At 57.2% G+C, this 22,762-nt stretch overlaps 7 protein-coding genes across 7 annotated transcripts; 4 read left to right on the forward strand and 3 right to left on the reverse strand.

The window, feature by feature from the left end:
* Nucleotides 1–22: 22 nt before the first annotated feature.
* On the forward strand, nt 23–1,337 carry GMORB2_2531 (uncharacterized protein; the record flags this gene model as incomplete). The annotated part of the gene is made up of 3 exons (XM_035464511.1): nt 23–42; nt 744–940; nt 1,303–1,337. 3 exons carry the CDS (start codon nt 23–25, stop codon nt 1,335–1,337), a joined length of 252 nt encoding a protein of 83 aa, XP_035319697.1.
* A 167-nt stretch (nt 1,338–1,504) lies between these two features.
* On the forward strand, nt 1,505–5,387 carry GMORB2_2532 (phosphatidylserine decarboxylase; the record flags this gene model as incomplete). Its single annotated transcript, XM_035464512.1, has 4 exons — nt 1,505–1,582; nt 1,789–1,833; nt 1,985–5,059; nt 5,157–5,387. The coding sequence occupies 4 exons, from the start codon at nt 1,505–1,507 to the stop codon at nt 5,385–5,387; spliced, it is 3,429 nt and encodes a 1,142-aa protein (XP_035319698.1).
* Nucleotides 5,388–8,702: 3,315 nt separating this feature from the next.
* Nucleotides 8,703–10,766, reverse strand: GMORB2_2533 (uncharacterized protein; the record flags this gene model as incomplete). The annotated part of the gene is made up of 1 exon (XM_035464513.1): nt 8,703–10,766. The coding sequence occupies one exon, from the start codon at nt 10,764–10,766 to the stop codon at nt 8,703–8,705; it is 2,064 nt and encodes a 687-aa protein (XP_035319699.1).
* A 2,084-nt stretch (nt 10,767–12,850) lies between these two features.
* Nucleotides 12,851–15,933, reverse strand: GMORB2_2534 (RNA-binding protein Musashi; the record flags this gene model as incomplete). The annotated part of the gene is made up of 5 exons (XM_035464514.1): nt 12,851–13,852; nt 13,918–14,081; nt 14,149–14,189; nt 15,496–15,816; nt 15,890–15,933. 5 exons carry the CDS (start codon nt 15,931–15,933, stop codon nt 12,851–12,853), a joined length of 1,572 nt encoding a protein of 523 aa, XP_035319700.1.
* Nucleotides 15,934–16,659: 726 nt separating this feature from the next.
* Nucleotides 16,660–17,247, forward strand: GMORB2_2535 (TBC protein; the record flags this gene model as incomplete). Its single annotated transcript, XM_035464515.1, has 2 exons — nt 16,660–16,703; nt 17,037–17,247. The coding sequence occupies 2 exons, from the start codon at nt 16,660–16,662 to the stop codon at nt 17,245–17,247; spliced, it is 255 nt and encodes an 84-aa protein (XP_035319701.1).
* A 6-nt stretch (nt 17,248–17,253) lies between these two features.
* Nucleotides 17,254–19,049, forward strand: GMORB2_2536 (TBC1 domain family member 2; the record flags this gene model as incomplete). Its single annotated transcript, XM_035464516.1, has 3 exons — nt 17,254–17,740; nt 17,810–18,693; nt 18,792–19,049. The coding sequence occupies 3 exons, from the start codon at nt 17,254–17,256 to the stop codon at nt 19,047–19,049; spliced, it is 1,629 nt and encodes a 542-aa protein (XP_035319702.1).
* Nucleotides 19,050–19,541: 492 nt separating this feature from the next.
* GMORB2_2537 (CAP10) lies at nt 19,542–21,383 on the reverse strand (the record flags this gene model as incomplete). Its single annotated transcript, XM_035464517.1, has 1 exon — nt 19,542–21,383. The coding sequence occupies one exon, from the start codon at nt 21,381–21,383 to the stop codon at nt 19,542–19,544; it is 1,842 nt and encodes a 613-aa protein (XP_035319703.1).
* Nucleotides 21,384–22,762: the final 1,379 nt, after the last annotated feature.

Raw genomic sequence — 22,762 nt, forward strand, 5'->3', positions numbered from 1 at the left:
GCACGGATTACGAGGATATGAAATGCTTCTTCCTGTTGCGTGGTCCGACGAGTTATTATTCATCAATGATACCCCGTACTTTCTTATCCGCTCTCTCTCTCTCTCTCTCTCTCTCTCTCTCTCTCTCTCTCTCTCTCTCTCTCTCTCTGCTTTGAGTCTCTGACCCTTTCTTTTCCGCTCTTCTCTGATTCCTTCCATGATAGAGAGGATGTACAGACTTTAGCGTCCTGAAGGCGTAGCTCGGCCACCACACCAACTCGCCCAGGCTGCCCCAGCCCCCCCCCCAAATCCACTCTCGAACTGCTTGCGGCCATCAATTCACACACCACCATCGTCGATCCGCGCTTCCAATTTGTTGCTTCTCGACTCTGGTGAGTTTCTCGATTTCCCTTTTCGGTGACTACCTACACACACACCACCATTCCCTTGGGACACCCACCCACCCACACCCACCCACACACACACACACACACATACAGTATACACCTTTTTTTTTTTTTTTTTTTTTGACGCGTCGATGTATGGAAATAGTACCCGGAGCGGTGTGTTCTTGGCAAAGGCATCCCCTTCTACCTCCATGCAGGTGCTTGGAGGGTAAGACGACTCCCCCTAAAAGGCCAGCTGAGAGGTCACCTACCGTAACCTACAGAGAGAGTCCTCGCGCCCGGCCCAGACGGTCCAGCCGACCCCCGATCGCTAGTACCTCGTACATGGCCAAGTCACTGTGAACGCTGCGCGCTAAGCCCGAGACCCGCCCCGCTGCTGAAACTTGCTGTAACAGACGGCCACGGCAGCTGTACAGAGGGTGACGCAGCTTACATCACTGCTCGCTCTGCTACGGCATGCTACGCATGCTACGCAGTGATCGGATACAGCGCCCACCTACCTAGCCTTCCCAGTCTCCTTGACGAGCACGGCCCGCCTACGAGCCGCCAGTATGGTGCGCATCATACCGAGTCGTCTCTTCCCCTCCAACTCGGCCTCGGCCTCCTCTCCCTCCCCCTCTCCTTCTTCCTCTCCTCTCCCAACTCTATCTTCTCCCTCATCCAACTCCGTCGTCGACAACGACAGCAGCAACAGCAGCAGCAGCAGCAGCAACGACGGCAACAACAAAAACAAAAACAATAATAAAACCGACCCTTCCTCTTCCTCCTCCTCCCACGGTTCAACCTCTCCCGACACCGAGCCATCGCCGGACCTATCGTCCTGCTCCTCCTCTGCCCCTCCTCCCCGAGGAGCACAGACGGTATCAGCATCGGCAGCGGCGAAAGCAGCCGCAGGAGCTCCCCTGCCATCTCCCAGGCTCGCCACCTCGCCCTTGTCGAACCAACCTCTGACGGAGAACACTACCACCGGCGGCGGCGGCAGCAGCAGCAGCAGCAGCAGCAGCAGCAGCGGCAGCAGCAGCAACCCCAAGTCAGCCGCACTCACAAAGACAAAGTCCAAGAGGGGCAAGACAAAGGGCCTCCTCCTCAACGCCGCCTCCAGGACCTCGACGGCCACCATGCGCACAAGCTCCGGTACCAGCAGCCCAGGGGGCGATGCGGGCAGCGGACTCGCCATCCGGGTCGTCATCATGCGTGTACGTCTCCCTATCTCCCCTCTTCCCCACCTCCGATACTTCCAACCCCGTCCTGCCGGCTTGGTCGCTTTTGCTGTGCCGCTCAGCAGCGGCGGCAGCGGCAGAGGAAGGGTGGCCTTGCTTCTTCTTCCTCTTCTTCTTCTCCTTCCCCGCCACCAAGATTCCACGTGCACATGCGCGTCCCGTTGCTGACAATACTTCTATAGGCCAGGAACTTGGCTGCCAAGGATCGAGGCGGCACCTCCGACCCCGTAAGTCTCACCTATCCTCAGCCTGATACCAAAACACACAGGCACTAGAGAGGAGCGAAAGGAAGGAAAGAATAGAAGGAGAAAAAGAAGAGTGGAGAAAAAAAATCATGGATGGACAAGAACTGACAAGGGACACGCCCCTCATCAATAGTACCTTGTTCTCACCCTCGGAGAATCCCGAGTCGTCACCCACACCGTGCCCAAGACGCTCAACCCCGAGTGGAACGTCATCGAGGAGCTGCCGGTATCCTCCATCAACAGCCTGATTCTGGACGTAACCTGCTGGGACAAGGATCGCTTCGGAAAGGACTACATGGGCGAGTTTGACCTCGCCCTCGAGGACGTCTTCCAGAACGGTCAGACCACCCAGGCTGCTACCTGGTACCCCCTCCGGAGCAAGCGCCCTGGGAAGAAGACGAGCGTAGTCTCGGGCGAGGTCCAGCTGCAGTTCACCCTCCTCGACACCACCGCCAAGGGCTCCCCCTCGGCCGCGACGGTGTTCGAGAAGTTCAACGCCCTCGTCCGATCCGTCCCCGTCGCCCCCGCAGCAGCCTCGTCCCACGCCGCCCGCGCCTCGGCCTCCCGTACCGAGGGGACTGCCGCCCCGCCATCTGCCACCGGCGCTCCCTCTCCGACGGCCGGGGACGGCGATGATGCGAGCAGCAACTATGATGACGACGATGACGACGACGACGACGATGACGACGACGACGATGATGAGGATGACGAAGACGACGACGATGACGATGAAGACGAGCCTGGCGTCGACCAGGCCGAGAAGCGCCGGCGCCGCCTGCGCATCAGGGGCCTCAAGAAGAGGCGCAGGCAGAATCCCTACGCCTTCACCAACGGCGACTCGGATCTGGTCGGCATCATCTTCCTCGAGGTTGCCCGCATCACCGACCTGCCGCCCGAGTCCAACCTGACGCGTACCGGCTTCGACATGGACCCCTTCGTGGTCGCCTCGCTCGGCAAGAAGACGTACCGCACCAAGCGCGTCCGTCACAACCTCAACCCCGTCTTCAATGAGAAGATGCTGTTCCAGGTCCAGAACCATGAGAAGGCCTACTCCTTCGCCCTGACCGTCATCGACCACGACAAGTACTCCAACAACGACTTCATCGCCTCCTGCCACCTGCCCATCAAGGACCTCATCGCCAAGGCCCCACACGCCGACCCCGAGACCGGCCTGTACGAGCTGCGTCAGCCCGACGGTCCCGGCGCCGGTCCCGGCGCCGGCCCCGCCGGCTCGTCCTCGTCAGCGGGGAAGAGTCGCCTCAAGAGGCTCGGTCTGTCCCGCACCCCGTCCACCCAGAGTCTGAGCAAGGTGATACGCCCGGTCCTGACCAAGACGGTGTCGGGAACCAGCACCGTATCCCAGGTGTCGTCCCCGGAGAACGCCGCCACCTCGGAATCGGGCGACACGACGGCCACGGCCACGACGGACGGCAGCGCGGCCGTGCCCACGGTCACGGTCGAGGAAGACGGGGACGGCTTCTACGAGTACGGGCTGCCGCTCAAGCTGGTCAACGTGGACAAGTGGGAGGCCAAGCACAACCCCGTCCTCTACCTCCGGGCCAAGTACATGCCGTACCGCGCCCTGCGCCAGCAGTTCTGGCGCGCCCTCCTCCGCCAGTACGATACGGACGAGAGCGGCCGCATCAGCCGTATCGAGATGACGACGATGCTCGACACGCTCGGCTCCACCCTGAGGGAGTCGACCATCGACAGCTTCTTCACCCGCTTCCCCCACAAGGCCGCCGACAACGAGGACACGTGGGACCTCACCTTGGACGAGGCCGTGCTCTGCCTCGAGGACCAGCTCGAGGCCAAGAGCAAGCACGGCCTGGTCGACAAGCTCAAGGCCGCCTTGCCTGATCTGGGGAGCCTCAACCTGGCGGGCGGCAGCGGCGATGCCGGAGCGGCCGTCGGAGCGGCCGCGGTGGCGACGGGCGGAGGCGGCAGCGGCGTCGAGGGCAGCGGCGGGACCTCGACGGCCGGCAGCAAGACGCCCGTGACGGCAGCTGCCGCCCCCGCCTCGGGCGACGACGCCGCCGTCTCGGCCATGACGGACCTGTCGGACAGGGACGAGGCGGGCGACGACCGCGGCGAGGAGCACGTGGTGGAGATACGCGAGTGTCCCATCTGCCACCAGCCGCGGCTCAACAAGCGGACGGACACGGACATCATCACGCACATCGCGACGTGCGCGAGCCAGGACTGGCGGCAGGTTAACCACGTGGTCGTCAGCGGGTTCGTGACGGCGAGCCAGGCGCAGCGCAAGTGGTACTCCAAGGTCATCACCAAGATCTCGTACGGCGGGTACAAGCTGGGAGCCAACTCGGCCAACATCCTGGTGCAGGACCGCACGACGGGCCAGATCAACGAGGAGAAGATGAGCGTGTACGTGCGGCTGGGGATCCGGCTGCTGTACAAGGGGCTGAAGTCGCGGGACATGGAGAAGAAGCGGATCCGGCGGATGCTCAAGAACCTGACGGTCAAGCAGGGCCGCAAGTTTGACGAACCGGCGTCCAGGGACGAGATTGAGAAGTTCATCATGTTCCACCGCCTGGACATGTCGGAGGTGCTCCTCCCGCTGGAGGAGTTCAAGAACTTCAACGAGTTCTTCTACCGCGCCCTGAAGCCGGGGGCGCGCCCGTGCTCGGCGCCGGAGAACCCGAAGGTGGTGGTGTCGCCGGCCGACTGCCGCAGCGTCGTCTTCAACCAGATCACGCAGGCGACCAAGATCTGGGTCAAAGGCCGCGACTTCAGCGTCAAGCGGCTCCTGGGCAGCGCGTACCCGGACGACGTGCCGCGGTACGACGGCGGCGGCGCGCTGGGCGTCTTCCGGCTGGCGCCTCAGGACTACCACCGGTTCCACGTGCCGGTGGACGGCGTCATGGGCGAGCCCGTCGTCATCGACGGAGACTACTACACGGTCAACCCCATGGCCATCCGGTCGGCCCTGGACGTGTACAGCGAGAACGTGCGGGTGCTGGTGCCCATCGATTCGGAGCAGCACGGGAGGGTCATGGTGGTGTGCGTGGGCGCCATGATGGTGGGCAGCACGGTCATCACCCGCAAGGCGGGCGAGAGGGTCAGCCGTGCGGAGGAGCTGGGGTACTTCAAGTTCGGAGGCAGCACGGTGCTGCTCCTGTTCGAGCCCGGCAAGGTCAAGTTTGACGACGATCTCGTCGACAATTCGAACGGAGCGTTGGAGACACTGGTGAGTCTCGGTCCCCTGGCAGACTGATCCGAAGAGGGATCTGAGGAGGAGGAAGAGAAAAGGAAGACGGGGAAGAGAGCTGACTGTTGCTGTGCAGATCCGCGTCGGGATGTCGATCGGACACTCACCAGACGAACCGCAGTGGGTATCGGACATGCGCAGGAGCGAGGCAGACATCACAGAAGAAGAGAAGAAGGCTGCCAAGAGAAGGATCCAGGGCAGCGTGGCCGAGGACTCTCCGGAGGGGAGCGGGGACGACGACGGTCCCGGCCGTGCAAGGAGGGAGAGTGGGCCTACGATGAATACGCTCGCTGCTTCGGCGCTGTAGGGTCGTCTTCCGTCTCCGTCTCCTCCGGACAGGCTGCGTCTGGCACTCGTCTCCCATGTTCCGACCAGAGTCGACACTACGGACAACTACTACGAGCGTCTTTCTAAGAGCGGCCTCGGCGTCGGAGAGGGTATCCTATCATGGAATGTGACGATTGCATCATTCATGTAAGGGGCGGGGCGCTGCTAAAGAAGAAGAGAGGTGGGAGAAGGGTTAGGTAGGAGAAGAGAGAGAGAGAGAAGAGAAAAGAAGAAGATACATATATACAGATATATCTGCTCTAGCATTAGTCGTCATGGGTGGCGTTTGAATATAAGCATTTTCGAGCATGGATGGGATGCACGGTGGTCTTGTACGAAGACTGTCACCCTTCTTCTCAGCGTGATGAGGTCATTCAACAGTAGCGGAAAGGGTATTGAGATTGAGCAAGGGGGAGGGGGGGCAGCATTGAAAATGTATCAAGAGTTCATTGAGCTATCAGATCAGACAATTGGAGAGAGAGAGAGAAAGAACACGAGAGAAGAGAAAGAGAAAGAGACAAGAGGAGTGAATATGACCAGAGATGCATCCCTAAAACGCCAGACATGATGTAGATATAAGGGGAAGGAAGAAGAAGAAAGGACTGCAGCTGCACAGTGTGCGCATCACATGTTCAGGAATCAGACAGGCGGCGAGGCAGATTCAATGTCCCCCATCGGTACTACAGCTACTGTTCCTCCTAGAGGAGACGCCGCTGTCGACCGAGGTCCGGGGGTATGTAGTAGCGGTGGCGGCGGCGGCGGGCTTCTTGGTGAAGGAGGACGGGGACGATGGCGGGGATAGACGCTCTTGCTGCTGCTCCCTGCGCTGCTGGATAGAGGAGTAGATTTGCTTGCAGAGGTGAGCGGACATGGTGTATGTGGGAGACATTTTTGGTGTGTGTGTGTGTGTGTGTGTGTGTAGGAGTGGTGGTAGAAGAAGTAGAAGAAGTAGAAGAAGCAGTAGGCAAGAGCCGGATTGGTTGGATTGGTTGGTTGGCAAGTTTAAGCAGTCGGAGCCTAGAGGGGGGTTTTTTTTTTTCTTCTCTTGTTGTTGTTGTTGTTGTTTTCCAGAGAGTTTGTAGGTGGGGTGTTTTTTATTTTATAGAATCTCGGACCCGAGGAAGACGGTTGTTTGAAATTGAAGGTGGTAGATGGTAAAAGTGAGGAGAGAGAGGGAGAGAGGGAAGCGGATGGAGAGAGATGGATGGTAGAGGGTGAGAGAGATGGATGGAATGAGAGAGAGAGAGAGAGTATTGGCAAAAGTTGGAGAGGGAAGTGGGAGCGGTTGAATTAAAATAAAGCCTCTTGTTGAGAAGGAATAAAGGTCCAAGAGTAATGAGGTGATGTGACAGGCAGAGTGTGGGGACGCTTCTTCTTTCTTCGTTTTCTCTCTTTTTTTTTATCATTGTTTTTTTCTTTTTCCCTTTCCAGTACGAGTAGAAGAGGAAGAAAAAAAAAAACCTACGACTTTTACCATGTTCGTAAACATGATCAAAAGTCACGCCATTTATCGTACCCAGTCGGGCAAGTCTGCTCAATGCCTCAAGAGGAGGGAGGGTGGGGCCCCACGCACGTCCTGTGTGTTGTGTCACTGTGTGTATGTGTGTACGAATATGTATGTGTGTGTACGTGTGTGTATGTGTGTATGCGTGTATGCGTGTGTATGTGTATATGTGTGTATATGTGTGTGCTGTGCTGTGGGCGGGGCACCAAAGGAGGAGCCCCCTCCAGTGGAATGAATATCCATTCACTTGGTGTATTGTTACAAGGAAAACCCTTTTTTTTTTCTCCTGTACGGGTACGCCAGAGAAGACCAGAAAAGGGTCCCGAGTCTCCAGTCCGGTCCAGTCCAGTCCAATCCAGTCCAATCCGATCCGGTCCGGTCCGGTCCAGTCCAATCTATTCTAAGGGGGGGGGGGGGGATTTGTTGGGTCCCAAAAGTGTGCCGATGGAGATCATCCGGGTTCCATGACATGACTTTGACGGGATTGAATAGAACAGACAATAAACGACGACGACGACGACGACACAACAACAACAACAATAATAATGATAACAATAACAGCAAGGACGACGACGACAAACCCCAACCCCCCAACCCTCCCCGACGTCAAAAAGAGGGGGGGTCTTGCTTTTCGGGTCACATCACCTCCGGTGGTCTGATTGCCTGATCTGGCAATCATAATACTCGGTCAGTTCCGAGATCCACAAAAAAAGAAAAAAGGGGAGGGGGGACAGGGAGAGACAGAAGATAGTCCACCAGTCTCTCTCTCTACCTTACCCCCTTGTCGTGTCTCATGCTCTCCATCGATCCTGCTCTGTCTTGTCCTTGGTTAGATAGCAGGACATCCTCACATGTCATCGTCTGATGTGCCGAGAAGGAAGGGAGAGGGAAGAGGAGGAAAGAGGACGGCGACGTCGCGGTATGTTGGTGATAACACATCATCGTGCTGGACAGCATCCCGCACGGAAGCCACGCCGACTTCTGACCGTGGATCGATTGGACACGACGTCGCGAGAGAGGAGGAATACACGCAGCCCGACTTGTCCGACGCTCACCGAACCTCGTATATATATATATATATATCATCTACTACGAACATGTCGATGGTTGGAATGACAGGGTTTTTTTTCTTTTTCTTTCCTTGTTGTCATCTCCGACGGCCAATAGATACATGTATTGATCACACTCTCCCTACTACAATCTTGCAACGGTTCATGACGTTCATGCTCTCAGAGTAGGAGCGCATCGTCCGGGAGAAGATGGCTTCACCATCCCATATCGGGGGTTTGCTGACCTCATCTCTTCTCGTATGAATGAGGGGAGGAGTTGGTCATGTACTCTACCCGATCTGGTAATTGGTCGGTGGTGGTGGTGGGGTGAGGGGGGGNAGGAGGAGGAGGGAGGAGGGGGTGGGGGGTGGGGGGTGGGGAGGAGAGCAGCCTCGTACTATAACCAACTATACAACTTACATGAACAACACACACGAGACAAGAAGTTGATCCACGCCATCATCGTCATGATATATGAATGGTCAATGATGAATAGGGGGAGATATCAGCAGTGATCACTACTACTATTACTTTACTTTGCATTAGAAGAGAGAAAGAAGAGGAGAGAAATCGGTTCATAGATATGATATCCCATTCCTTCAAAAGTGTATAGTTGTGGAGGAAGGAGACGAAAGAAGGAAGATGAGAAGAAAGAAGAGAGCCATGATCCCGTAGCATGCACAGCAGAACCGCAGAACAGCAAAACAGCAAAACAGCAAAACACCAACGCCTGGTTGGGGAGTCAAGCATACGCCTTGGCCACGTTGAGCATGCCGACCGGCCTGCTCGAGAAGGCGGCATGGCCTACCTTGCTCCCGGAACCGCCCTCTCCCTCGTACACGACGCCCCAGACCAGCGGCATCGACGCCAACCCCGACCCCTCAGCCGAGGAAGGGTGGCACCTGGCGCTGATGACGGCCGAGCACGACCCCCCCTTGAGGGCCAGCGGGTTGCCGTCGCGCCGACGGGCCACCTCCTCGTCCACGGAGACCGGGGTCGACGACCGGCCGTCTGCGGCGGGGGCGGCCCGGCGCAGCGAGAGGAGCCCCACCACGGCACCCGTGGCCGCCAGCACGGCCAGGAGGATCACGAGAGGCAGCACGTTGAGGCCGATGGCCATCCTCTCGCCGTCGCTGCCCGGCGCCACCACGACGCGGAACGATTGGCCGAGCATCAGTCCCGCGCCGGCGAACACCACCACCGCCGCCGACGACCACGCGAGCGGCAGGGTCAGGTGCAGCGACGAGACCTGGGATCCGCGCGCCGCCGCGGACGAGACGCGCAGGCCCTGCGGGACCCCCGGGGCGCTGAACTGTGAGAATTCGTGCGACAGCCGGTACACGCTCAGGAGGGCGTTGGTGGTCAGGTACAGCACCGCCAGCAGGAGGTGCGGCAGGGCGAGCACGACGCACGCTCCCACCCGCCCCAGCCCGGGCGGCAGGTCGTACGTCGCCGTCGTGCTCGTCAGCGAGGAGAGCAGGGCGGCCTTCTTCCCGGGCTCGTCCGTGACGGCCATCCCCACCATCGCCGCCGTCAGGCCCGTGGGGACGACCCACGTCGCGAACCACGCTGCCCATCGCGTCGGGGAGGGGGTCTGACCCCAGAGGTGTCGCTCCGTGAACCAGTATCGTGCCTGGCCGCAGCCCCACCGCTTGGAGACGATGTCCGCCTTGGTCACGAGGCACGCGCCTTCCGTCGTGCTGTCCGGGTCGGTCAGGAACGACGAGATGGCGTCGCCGAGGGTGACGAGCCGCGTCGACGACCCGCCCACCAGCGTGACCGTGGCCGCCAGGGTGAACATGAAGAGCAGGTAGAGGCCGGCCACCGTCGCGAGGAGAGGGCCGTTGAGGTACAGGGAGCAGGTCGAGGAGTTGGTCTGCGCGATGAAGGTGAGCGAGTTGTACACGACCTGCGCCCCCATGGCGAGCATCACGGCCATGACGGACAGCGCCGCCCGGCCCCGGGAGATGCCGCCGAGATTTCGGAGGGACGGGATCCCGATGTCCATCCAGCCCAGGCGGGCGTGCGCCTCCGCCACCTCACTCCTCGTCGGGCTGGCCAGGGTCTGGGCCGTGTAGTTTGCGCCGGCGAGCATGAGGACGGCCAGCACGTTGACCAGGGCGTTGAGCCCTGCCGACAGGCTGCTCACCCTGCCGCACCGTCCCTCCACCACCACCTTGGCTTCCTGCCCTGCGAAGCGGCCCCGAGCGGCGGCCAGGCCGATGCACACGACCGAGGCGATGAAGACCACGGCTCCCAGTAGCAGGTTGAGGATTATCCCTCCCTTCCAGCCCGTCATCATCCTCCTCAGCGCTCCTCCCGCGCCCTTCTCCAGATCTCGTTGCGAGTTGACGTGGTCCAATTCGGCGGCCCGCGACTGGATGTTCTCGCCGCGGTGCATCTCCGCCGTCCGGATCTTGGCCGCGGCGCGCTCCCTCTTCTTGGCGAGAGACTCGGGCGTCTCCCCGTGGATGTAGTTGATGACGTAGTCGGGGATGACGTCGTCGCCCACCAGGCTGGATGCCGGCCGCAGGCTCATCCACCCGTTGCTCCGGCGGCTGCTGCTGAGGCGGCTGCTCCGGCGGGGGGTCGAGCCCGACCTCGATCTCGACCCGGAGCGTGAGTGGCGCGCCCATGATCCCGATATCGACCGGTTGTGCGAATGGCTCTGAAAGGGCCAGCCGAGCGTCGGTCGGCTTGACGACGAAGTCGTCACACGGTGACTGGTTGAGCTGCTCTCGCCGGGGTTCTCGGGGATGCTGTTAACGGTCGAGTCAGATACTGTCTCCCACATCATCTCCCACATCATGACGATGAGCGGTGCCGATGAAATTCCGTGAGCAAGGAGGAAAGGAGAGATCGAGGTCATATTCAAGAGACGATCCACCTCATGAGTCTTTACCTGTCTATCTGTGTCGAGCCATTCCTAGGGTGCCTTGTGGCAGAGGATGGCGCGCGGGGTCGTCCGGTGTCACTGAACATGCTCACTCCAGTATGAGATCAAGTTTTCGCCCAGTGGTCACACCTGTGACACTAAAGACCCTCTTAAAGAAGTAAAGAGGAAGAAGAAAACGTATCGGCTGCAATGGTAAAGAAGAGAAGGAGAAGAAGAAAAGAAGAAGGATAAAGAGTCTACCAGCTCATCAGCCTGCCCCAGAGACCAGGGGGCGGTGGTGATCGAGAGGTTCCGTATATAGAACGGAACCAAAGAAGAGAAGAAGGAACGAGTGTGGTTATCACGCAAGGTGATGTGAAAGAAACGAACGTATAGAGATGAAAGATAAGTGAGAGACAACCTAAAAGAGAGACCAAAGAATAGAATCGAACATGCAAGCCCAGCGCACTGATCGAAGGGGAGGAGAGGAGAGGAAGGGGGGGGGGGGGGGTGGTTAGTGAATTGGGAGATGGCCATCTCTGAATGGTGGGAGGACGTGGCTATGTATGAGAGGCAGACAACTGTATCGACCTCGTTGGTCAACACGGGGCGGAGGCTTTGCTGCATGACAGACAGGCTTTGGCAGGGGTGTGTACATTAGAAATGCCAGTCTTGGGTATTCTTGTCAATCTCGATGAATATAGAGCCTTCTTCTCTTCTCTTCTTCCTTTTCCTCCGATTTTGCCTCTTGTTCCATCTTTGGCTCACCTCGACCACCAATCCACTAGTAATGCATGTTCACGTCTCTTTTTCTCTTCTCCTTCTTCTTTCTTTCGGTGGTTTAAAACAAACAATCGAATGCAGATGCAGTGAGTGATGGGCATGATGCTCATAATAATCTCCTGACAGGGGAGGGCCGATCTCGTCTGTTGCGTCGCCCCCCCCCCCCCAGAAAAGAAAAGAGATGTTGCATGAATGAACGGCAGTGTAACAAATGAGCAGGACCGTCGCACTAAGAGGGGGACTCGACCGGGGTTGCTCAATCTCTTGTAGTCTGACCGGTTTCAGACACCGGGACAGGGATGCGATCCTTCCTTTCACTTCTGGTCTTCTGGTCCTCTTTCCGCCTGGGCTCTCTCACACACTATCCTCTGCGGCGTGGCACTCTTCGTGGGTGGGGGCGACAAGGTGTTGGAGCAGCCCGATAAGGCCGCATCTCGAACTTGGTCTGGCCGTTGTGTGCGGTTGAGATGCTCGGTTGTTTCTACCAGTACTGGTTTATCACCGGCGGCATGAAACGGGGGGGCGCGTACGGGTACGGTACGGAGTAAGATAGTAATACGAGTAGTATCACCTTGTGATGCAACGGCACAGGCACCAGTCCCTCTGTACCACTCACTCCATGTGCTCCGTCGGGTTCCGTAATCGTAGCATTTCCGCAATGCTGGCAGTCTTGGCTCTCTCACTTGGTCCGTGGCACACCGTCAGCGCCTGGGTTCTGACTGAGCACCGTGCCCGTACAACCAGTATTTAATGTGGGGGGGGAGGAGCCTTTGTTACCTGGCCTTCGGGCAGTCGATCTCTCTCTCCCTCTCTCTCGCAGCCTGACGACGGCGTCGTGGAACATCATGGAAGAAGTGCTCTATCTTCTTTTTTTTTATATTCATCCTTCTTCCTGTGCGGCCTTTTGTGTGCGTGCGCCTATGTGTCCCCTTCTTATGTTTGGATCAAAAGGAAGGTGCAAGGTGACGGTATCATCGCTCCTGCCGCACGCACTCTCCCCTCTCCCAATATTATTCACCATGTCACGACCTTCATTTTTTTTGTCATTCAACTTTTCAACCTTATTAATTCTTTTTTTGCGGCGCCCTCAAGAAAATGCAAACCTCTCCGGTTCGAAATAGTGTAACAAGCAACTAATTCCCCTCTTCCCCTTGAACAGACGAAGAAAAAAAAAAGGGGGGGGGGGGAGTCAAATATTAAGAAACACGAATCATGATGGTACACACTCCGCCTCACCTGGCATACGGATGGAATCCCCTGTTGCCCCCACGGCCTCCACCACGGTAGTTGGCACCAGGCTTCCCAGCATTCTTGGGCCCTGTGGGCGCGTTTGCTGGCGGCGCATTGGTGCCGTCACGTGGAGGAGCATCATCGTACATGCCTTCGTACGAAGCCTGGCTACCGCCGCTGCCACCCCCGTAACCACCAAAACTTCCACCGCGGCCCCCCCCACGACGACCACCCGGTCCTCCACCATGGTGTTGCTGCTGGCTGTACTGGTCGTAGCCGCCCCCACCTTGCTGCTGCTGCTGCTGCTGCTGCTGCTGCATCATTTGCTGCTGCATCTGCTGCATCTGTTGGGGGTTCATGCCGACGCCGGGACCGCCGCCCATCATGTTCTGTTGTCCACCGGGGCCTCCGGGGCCGCCAGGGCCGCCAGCGCCTCCCATCATCTGTTGCTGCATCTGCTGCATCTGCATCATCTGCTGCATCATCTGAGGGTTCATTTGCTGAGGCATGCCCCTCATGGCCATCTGTGACTGCATCATGGCAAAGTACTGCTGCATGCGCTGGAAATACTGTGCCATGACCTGAGGCGTCATACCATTGTTGCCCATTCCGTTGCCACCCATGCCGCCTTGAGCACCTCCCTGGTCGCCGCCTCCGCCGCCGGGTCCACCCCGCTGTTGGAACTTCATCCGCTTCGACGAGTCATCGTCATCCCGGAGGTTGCCCCGCGGTTGGGCCTTCTTGACCTCGACGGGCTTTCCGTGGATCTCGAGCGGCACGTCGATGCAAGCATCCACACCTGACTCGCTCTCAAAGGTGACGAAGCCGAACCCTCTGGGGCGCCCCGTGTCCTTGTCCATCATGAGCGTCGCATCAACCACTCGGCCAAACTGAGCAAAGTAGTCCCGGAACTCTTGGTCTGTTGTCTCCTGGCTGACACCGCCCACGAAAATCTTGCTCGTCTTCTCCTGCTCATCCCTAGGGATGGCTCGCTTCGGGTCAATCTACAACAGGCACATGAGAGTCAGCAGCAAGTCTCGTCTCGAGGCATTTCCGTGCTTATACTCACAATCTTCCCATCGAGATAATGCTCCTTCACCATCACAATGTTGACCGTCTTGGCATCCTTGAAGGTCAGGAAGCCGAACCCTCGGGACCGTCCGGTGGCGCTGTCGCGCATCACGGTACATTCCACCACCTCCCCAAACTGTGAAAAGTAGTCTCGTAGTGACTCTGTATTGTTTGGCAGGTTAGCATGATTTGATCACGTATGCACACGCATATACACTGAGGGACTCACGGTCTGTCGTCTCCCAATTCAAGCCACCAATAAACATTTTCCTACACAACGAACGTTAGTACACACAGCACGCCAACGAGCGAAAACGATAACGGACAAAAATAACAATGGGCAAAACAAAACAACAACAAGCTTCTAAACATGTGTGAGAAGCCGATGTGACAAGAGGGGCCGTTGGTAGCTGAGTTTGCACTCTGGTAGCATGACGACCGAGACTGGCGATGGGCGACCCGTCTTGGCCTTGGGGGTGTCTTTGGGGAGGGGGAGCCTCTTCTGTCTCCTTGTAGCGTACATCCCACCCGAGATGACGGAGGGTCATGCAGCAGAGAAGAGGGCAAAGCCTCTCCAATGAGCCCAACCCTCTCTCCCATGGCTTTGCGGCACAAGTGGTGATGCCGTTTTTTCTTATTCGGGAGAGTACATGGCTCGTGGGATGTGTCGGCAATGCATCTTTGGGGGGAGGCATGATTCCGGCGGTAGCAGTAGTAGCAGTAGTAGCAGCAGTAGCAGCAGCAAAACGTAGCAAGGTTGTCGTAGACGGAGAACAGGATTTGGCGATTTCTTGTCGGGGACTGCTCTCTCGAGGCTGCCAGTGGTCGGCAGAAGGAATGGTGGCCGTTGATTCCCTCTTTTGTTTGAGAGCATCCGTGTCAAAGAAAAATGGGGGAAAAGAAGACGGGCGATAGCAAGTCATGTCTGTCGAAATATCTCTTTTTTTTCGTTCTTTGTTGCTATCGTCTTGGCTGACTGTCTCTGTCTGTCTGACTGCCTGACTCTCTTGCTAGGTAACTAGCACTAGCCCTCAAGCGCTATTCGCTGCAAGTTTTCTTTGCTATGCTTGCGCAATGTCGTATCGCTACTTTGAGTGGGATATTTGTTCCATATAGCAAGGGGGGACAGTTCCGCGTGTTCTTGTCGTGGCCTTTTGACTATCTTTTTGTCGACTGCTTTTCTGACTCGCTCGCCCAGGAGTTTTTTCCACCAGATGGTTGCAAACGCTCGATCCAGCCCAGATGACAAAAAGATATCTTTCTCCAAGCCAGAGTTGGATGCGCCAGGCGTCCATAGAGAATAGCATAGCCTCAGACGAGCCCACCGCGTACTGGCCAGTTTGGACGGGACAGAGAGCCAGAGTCCGAGTCTCTCGATGATATATCTGCCAGTCTGGCTTACCAGTACAGAACATGCCTTCCACAAAAATTGCCGCACTCGTCCCAGCCAGGGCCACAATCACGGGTGTGTCGGTATAGCAACATGCCACCATGGGCAGCAGCCACCATGCATCGAAAGCAAGGTGTTCGGAAACTTCATACACATATTACGAAAAATGGAATGCTTATCACTTACCCGTCATCCTTGGCGCTGGCTTTATGAACAGATCCATACTGCGGGGGTGTAGGGGCCTGGACGTGTTGCTCCTGTGCAACTGCAGCCGACGGGCCTGTATGGGCGTTTCCGCCACCGAGGTTGAAGTCGACATCGTCGTCGTCGTCGTCGTCGTCCTGGTCCTGGTTCATATCCTCGGCCGCTCCCGCATCGTGCGCATGGTCGTGTCCAGCTGCGTCCTCCGTCCTGGTCTCCTGAACCGGTGCGGGAGCCGGCGCAGGGGGGGCGGTGGCTGGGGCCGGAGCTGGGGCCGGGCCCTTGGAAGCATCATTATCGTCGTAACTAGATGTAGGAAAACGTTAGAAGGTGTCAAAAGGGTGGGAAATGTCGGGTTATCGTCTCGGAAAGCGCTTACAGGTCGGCGAAGAGGTCCTCCTCAAAGTTCTCGGGGTCGGCCATTGTTGGAGAGAAGGAAGCGAGGTCGCGTGCCCTGTGGATTAGTGCAGAGATTGAAGCCGCAGGACGAGACAATGCGTAGTATCTTTTCTGTCAGAGAGATCGCGATACTCGTTAAGATGTGATGGGAGAAAAAAAGAAATATATCATGGGAAGGTAACAGAAGGGAGAGCGTGGCTGCGGAGTTTGTAGAAACGGTCGAGATGTGGCTCTGGTATTTATTGATGACTAATATACGCTGGGCCAATGAGAAGGGAAAGTCAGATGCCAAGGGGCTGTGTCCACTATCGCGATGACTTAGCAGCAATAAGTTCAGAAGATTACAGGCATGAGGGGCCCAGTAGCAGTAAGAGCGGGCACTAAAAAAGAGTGGGTGCTCGAAGTCCCACAGGCCTTACAGGGAGTTCAAATGGCTGTAATCTAATCCAAGTGGCACCATGGCACCACCTGAAGAGGTTGGATGCGCTGTGACCGTCTTCGGTAGCATGTGTCCCACGCCAATTCACCACCCACGTACTCGTCGTACATACTCGTACGCCACCACCCCAACCTTCGTCACATACAACATTGTCCAACAAGACTCAAACGACACCTCGCCGAGTCCGAGGCTTTGAACTGGCCTCGAACTCGCCGATCCCTCAGACGAACAGGATGTAAGAGTTGCGTCTGCATCTCTTCCATCCCCTTCTTCCTCTCTCCCTCTTTGTCTCCGCGCATTCTCCCCGCATCATGTGGTCATCGTCGAGCAGCGGTAGCAAGAAGCCCGCTCATCAGTCAGTGAGTCTTTGCTCTACTTACTCCCCCGCTCGTCCCTACACCTTTCTCGGTGTGTGTCGCATTAGAAGTGATTGAATTCTGACCATTTTTTCCTTCCAAAGCAGCCGCAAGAAATGGTGCAAGTTGGTATGTTGAGAGGGTATCGCGTCTGACTTCCTTGTCGGGAGGGGTTGCGACAGCTCACTTGACCCCCCTCCTCCATTCACTCATGGCTAATCTCGTGCTTTTACTTCGCCGGGAAAAGATCGTTCTTCAGAGTATGTCAAATTCCAAGCTACCTCTTTGTCCCTCTGAGACGAACAAAGACAGGATGCTAATCGACTTAGCAGATCTGCATCGCCGTTCTGGAGGCCACCCCCGGCTAGGAGGAGTGCCACGACGCCTGCTGGCCGCGACCCCAACCTTGTCGTCGGCGCCTCGTACTCCCACGCCGACATTCTCAAGCTCGACTCCTCGTTCGTGACCCAACAAATCCTTCCCTCCCCCCTCATCTTCTCTCCTGTCTACGAAACGAGGGATCGGCCGCCCCACATACGCTGACACCTCATGTTCAGGAGCCTCTCAAAGACGTCGGCACCCCAGTCCGAAACCCCACCCGCTGCGTTTTCGTCAAGCGCAAGATCCCGGACCGGCGATGTATCGACCATGCCGCGGGGCTCGGCCGGAAGGCCGTCGAGACCGTCCTCCCCTCCTTACAAGAATTATATCAATTTCCTCTCCAATACCAACGACGATTGGAAGGCCGATGAAGACGAGATGATGGGATATGATGACGACGACGGCGATGACTTTGGGCTTCCCAGCCTCTCGAGCATGAAGAGGAGGGCCCGGCGGCGCGAAAACGAGGACAGAAGTGTCCTGGGCAGCCAGGTACCCGGCATTGGCAACAGCAACCCTTTAGGGAACGAAGCGAGAGCCAGACGATATTCTGGCAGCGCCGATATCGCAGTCGAGCGTCCAACGCCATCTTACCCCATGCCTAAGAAGAGCGAAGGCAAGATACTCCGGCCGCAATACAAGGAGATATTGAGAGGTGAGAATGGTACCCTGCCTGCGTTAGTCACCAGCCGGACCCTTTGTTAACAGTGCGTGTCCTCGTCAGACCCGGCAAATGCTCTCCACCTCATCAACTACCCATCGATACCCAGCAACGCCAGCACCAAAGAGGCCGAGGCCATTAGCGCGAGGAGCACACGAATCAACAAGTTCAAGAAACTCCTCCAGGCATCGAGCATATCGCTTCCAGAGCTACGAAGCCTGGCCTGGTCGGGCGTGCCCGAGGAGGTGCGGGCCATGACGTGGCAGCTCCTACTAAGTTACCTACCTACCAACAGCGAGAGAAGGGTAGCGACACTGGAGCGAAAGCGAAAGGAATATCTAGATGGTGTGCGGCAGGCGTTTGACAGGGCAGGGAGCGGGGGTGGGGGCGGGACGACGGCGCCGCAGTCCGGACGGGCCAGGGGCCTGGACGAGGCCATATGGCACCAGATCAGCATCGACGCCCCGCGAACGAACCCGCACATTGAGCTGTACGGCTACGAGGCGACACAGCGGTCTCTGGAGCGAATCCTATACGTGTGGGCGGTGCGGCATCCGGCGAGCGGCTACGTCCAGGGCATCAACGACCTGGTGACGCCCTTCTGGCAGGTTTTCCTGGGCCTGTACATTGCCGACAGCAACATCGAGACGGGCATGGACCCGGGCCAGCTCCCCCGGTCAGTGCTAGATGCCGTCGAGGCCGACTCGTTTTGGTGTCTGACCAAGCTACTCGACGGCATCCAGGACCATTACATCGTCGCCCAGCCGGGCATCCAGCGCCAGGTGGCGGCCCTGCGAGATCTGACGGCCAGAATCGACTCGAAGCTTTCCAAGCACCTAGACAAGGAGGGCATCGAGTTTATCCAGTTTAGCTTCCGCTGGATGAACTGTCTACTCATGCGTGAGATTTCTGTTAACAACGTCATTCGCATGTGGGACACGTATCTAGTAAGCTTTCGCTCCTCTCCGCCATTTCATCCACCTCTCTTGCTTCTTCCTTGGGAGTATACTCTAGTTTGCATACTGACCAACGTTAACATGAATAGTCTGAGGAGCAGGGCTTCTCCGAGTTCCACTTATACGTGTGCGCCGCCTTTCTGGTGAAATGGTCGTCCAAATTGGTCGACATGGACTTTCAGGAGATCATGATGTTTCTCCAGAGCCTGCCGACCAAGGACTGGACGGAAAAGGACATTGAGCTCCTCCTCAGCGAGGCGTACATCTGGCAGAGTCTATTCAAGGGGTCGGCGGCGCACCTCAAGGGTCAGCCTAGTCGGCCTGCACTGCCAAACCTACAATTGTAATGAAAGAACACGCAGAAAGAACGAGGGAAGAGAAAAGGATTGATTTATGAATACACACACATATATAGAGGGAGGACAAAGGGAGAAATTTTTTATCACTAGCATATCATACCAAGTTTCTTTCTTTCTTCCTTTCTGTTACATGCAATGAACATTTCACATTCACCTCACATGGCATACACACAAACATACACACACAAACATTTCCATGGTAAAAGAAAGAAAAAGAAGTATGGAGATAGTGGAAAGATATATAAGGAGCGGAAAAGAAGAAGAAAAGACATGGTTCGTTTAAATTGGTATCCAGCGCCAAGAAATCCAGATCTCATGATGGATTCTATATTTCGTACTAAAAAAAAACAAGCGAAGATGAAGAAGAGAACAAGACAAGCCGCTCGTGATTAAAGGGGGAATATGACCTGAAAGAGGGAAAGAAGGGTACATCTTGGCCCGAAGGATGGGTTAGAAGGAATGATGGAGCGGGTGACGAGATTAACCATATAGCAAATCGTCAACAAATCCTAGTGCATGGCGATTATCATCCGAGACACGAGCCCACTCGAGCAGCAGGCGCCAGACATACAGGCGCATATCCTGCCTCCTGAGGGACTTCTCGGCCCAGTGCTTCCCAGACTCTGCGATGAATTGGGCGGCCCTGTCGCCCTCCGCGTCGCCGTCCTGGCCGGCGAAGAACTCGAGGACGGGGTAGAGGTCGCGCAGGGTGTTGTCGAGGGGGACGAAGTGCAGCCAGGGGACGAGACGGTCGTCGTGCCACTCTGCGTAGATGGTGGCCTTGAGGGGCACCGAGGTGGAGCGCATGAAGCCGCGGAAGCGGGCGCTGAAGGAGTTGCCGTCGATGTCGGGCAGGAACTTGTAGCGGTACTGGTCCTCCATGGGCCTCGGAGGAAGGATGGAGTAGTGGTCGGCGAGGAAGTCGCACTCGCCTGGCGGACAGAGGTTGACGAAGCCCACGTCGGCGAAGCGGCGGATCCACGACGACAGGTGGCCGCGCGAGGCGAGCGGGCTGGTATAGACGGACGTGTCGGGGAGCTCAAAGGTGTCGGTGCGGCCGACGCCGTCACCGTCCCGCTCGGCCCGCCACACGGACGTGGCGTTGAGCATGTCGACCATGCGGTGGCGGTGGAAGTGGTGCCAGGTCTCGGCGCGGGCGCGGCCACCCGAGGCGTCGCCCCGCCAGATGACGCCGTCGCGCTTCCTGTCCCACGAGGGGCCGTGGGCGTCGCCGCCCGAGTAGAAGGCGTCGTCTGTCAGGTACATGGCGCCCGGGATGAGGATCTCGTTGTTCATGGGAAGCTTGGACCCGCCGAACAACGGGATCAGCTCGTCGGTCGACGAGAGGCTGATGGGCTCGACGAAGCTGCCATGCAGCTGGCGGAGGTGAGGCTGCTCGCACGGGTCGGTGGCGGCCGTCCAGTTGCGCACGAAGCCCTGGAAGGCGTAGGCCGGGTCGTACGCCTGCGGGAACTCGGCCCTGCCCGAGTAGTCGGTGACGGCGCCGACACCGTAGGCCGGCGAGGAGGGGGGGCAGGCCCGCACGGCGAGGTCCCAGTACGAGCTGGACGGCCCGCTCCAGTCCGGGTCGTCGAAGGCCGGGTCGGCCGCGTCGACGGCCGACAGTCCCGGGTACTCGGCCGTGACGAGCCCGGGGGGAGGCATGGTGCGCTCCGCCTGCTCCGCGGCCAGCAGCCGGGCGATCTCGTCGTGGGGGACTAGCAGCCTCGGCTCGTCCATGTAGTTGATGGGCATGTCCACGTCGGGCAGGTGGTGGGCGAAGTCGGCGACGAGCCCGGTCCAGAGCTGCAGCCAAGGCACGCGGCCCTCGACGTCGCCCTCGGCCGCGGCCGTGCCGTTGCGCACGCGGACCAGCCACGGCCACGCGTGCGAGCTCCGCCGCGTCGACTCGGCGTCCTTGGCCCACCAGGGCGCCAGGTCCTTGTATATCCGGTCGTAGTAGTCCTCCACCACGACCGAGTCTGCCTCGAGCGCGGCCTCCATCCACCTGTCAAATCCGGGGGGGGGGTGCCGCCCGCGCGCCTCGCGGTACCGCTCCGCCGCCGAGCGCAGTGTGAAGCTGCGCCGCGAGAGCTTATCGGCTTGCACGTCCCGCGCCTCCCTCATCAGCTTCTTGATCGGGTGCTTCACGCCGAACGTCATGGGCGCGTGGGTCGTCTGCGCCGACCACGAGTGCGTGTCCCGCCAGAGCACGTAGTTGGCCACCACGAAGCCTATCACGAGGCCGGCGAAGATGTAGCGGAGCAGCAGGCGTGACGGACCGGCCGTCAGGCCCGGGACGAATCTGGGTGCTTTGATCATTCTTTCTTTTCTCTTTACTCTTTATATGTCTCTCCTCCTCTCTCTCTCTTGTTTTCTTCAGTGTTCCTGCCGTCAGGGGCGGAGAGGAGGACAGAACTCAACCCCGGAATAGTTTTTTTTTTCTTCTTCGCCACCACTTGTTGGGTAACCCAAGATGGAATTATATCATGTGTATGATAATGATATGAACGGCAACGGTGCCCCCTCCCCCCCCAAGTATTAGAGAGCTTCGAGAAGCGGCGGGCGCGGGAAACAAGGCTCGGCGTTTCTTGGCAGTGACGTAGGTGATGATACTAGGAAAGCGTTTCGATGAGATACGAGCGTCGCGATGAAGGATCATCAGACATTCTTTTCCCGGAGCATAGGCTGTTCAATAGCAGTAATGATATGGAGAAACATGCAAAGACGCAACACACGCACAGCAGATTATATCAAGAAACCAATGGAGATGCGTGCGCGTTTTTTTGCGTGTCTGCGAAAGAAATAAGAGAAATGGAAGAGTGCGCAGCTACGTAACTAGGATAAGGAGAGAACCACGTACGCCCATCACCATGGACAAAGCTCCTGAGCACAGTGAGACTCGAGAAGGGGCGTCTCTGCTCCGTACGGAGTAGAGGAGAGGAGAGAGATAGAGACAGGAGAGAAAAAAAATTATTAAATAATTATGGACCAAAAAATGAATGGAGAAGGCACGATGGAGAAGAAGGGAAAAAACAAGAATATCGAACAAATCAGTGACGGAGGAGGTTCCCAGGTTCCATGACGTGCAGCTCATCATTGGTCTCCTCAAGTGGGTTCATCTTGGTTCCCATCTCTCAACAAGGTAAAGATTGGTCCTATCATGATGCAATCGACCGGGCCGACACCTTCATTTCAAATATAAAGCGGTAAAATGAAAGGAGAATCCACTCTGGGAAGGGGGGGGGACTCACTGTTCGTCTAGTACAGTGTACGGCAACATACTATACATGTACGGAGTATTACTCGGTAGTAATTCTAGTAGGGAGAAGGGGGGAGGGGAGGGGAAGGGGAGGGGGACCCGGAGGAGGGACAGGCACCACCTCCCCAGGACTGCTCATCTCTCTCATCTCTCCTTCCAACGCGTGCAGTACACATAACTGGTAGTGTTTTCGAGAGAATTGGTGGTGATGATTCGAGATGGGGAGTCATTGCATGAGACAGTGTGTGTGGCGACGTCTGATGGCCATGTGCTCGCCATGTTTTCTTGACACCGGGAAGATGATGATGGAGGGATATTTAGGAAAAGAAATTGTGAAGTGTATATATGTATATATATTTATATATATTTATATGTATATATATTTATATGTATATATATTTATATGTATATATATTTATATGTATATATATTTATATGT

Source organism: Geosmithia morbida (genome assembly GCF_012550715.1).
Source record: "Geosmithia morbida isolate 1262 chromosome Unknown scaffold_13, whole genome shotgun sequence".
NCBI lineage: Eukaryota > Fungi > Ascomycota > Sordariomycetes > Hypocreales > Bionectriaceae > Geosmithia > Geosmithia morbida.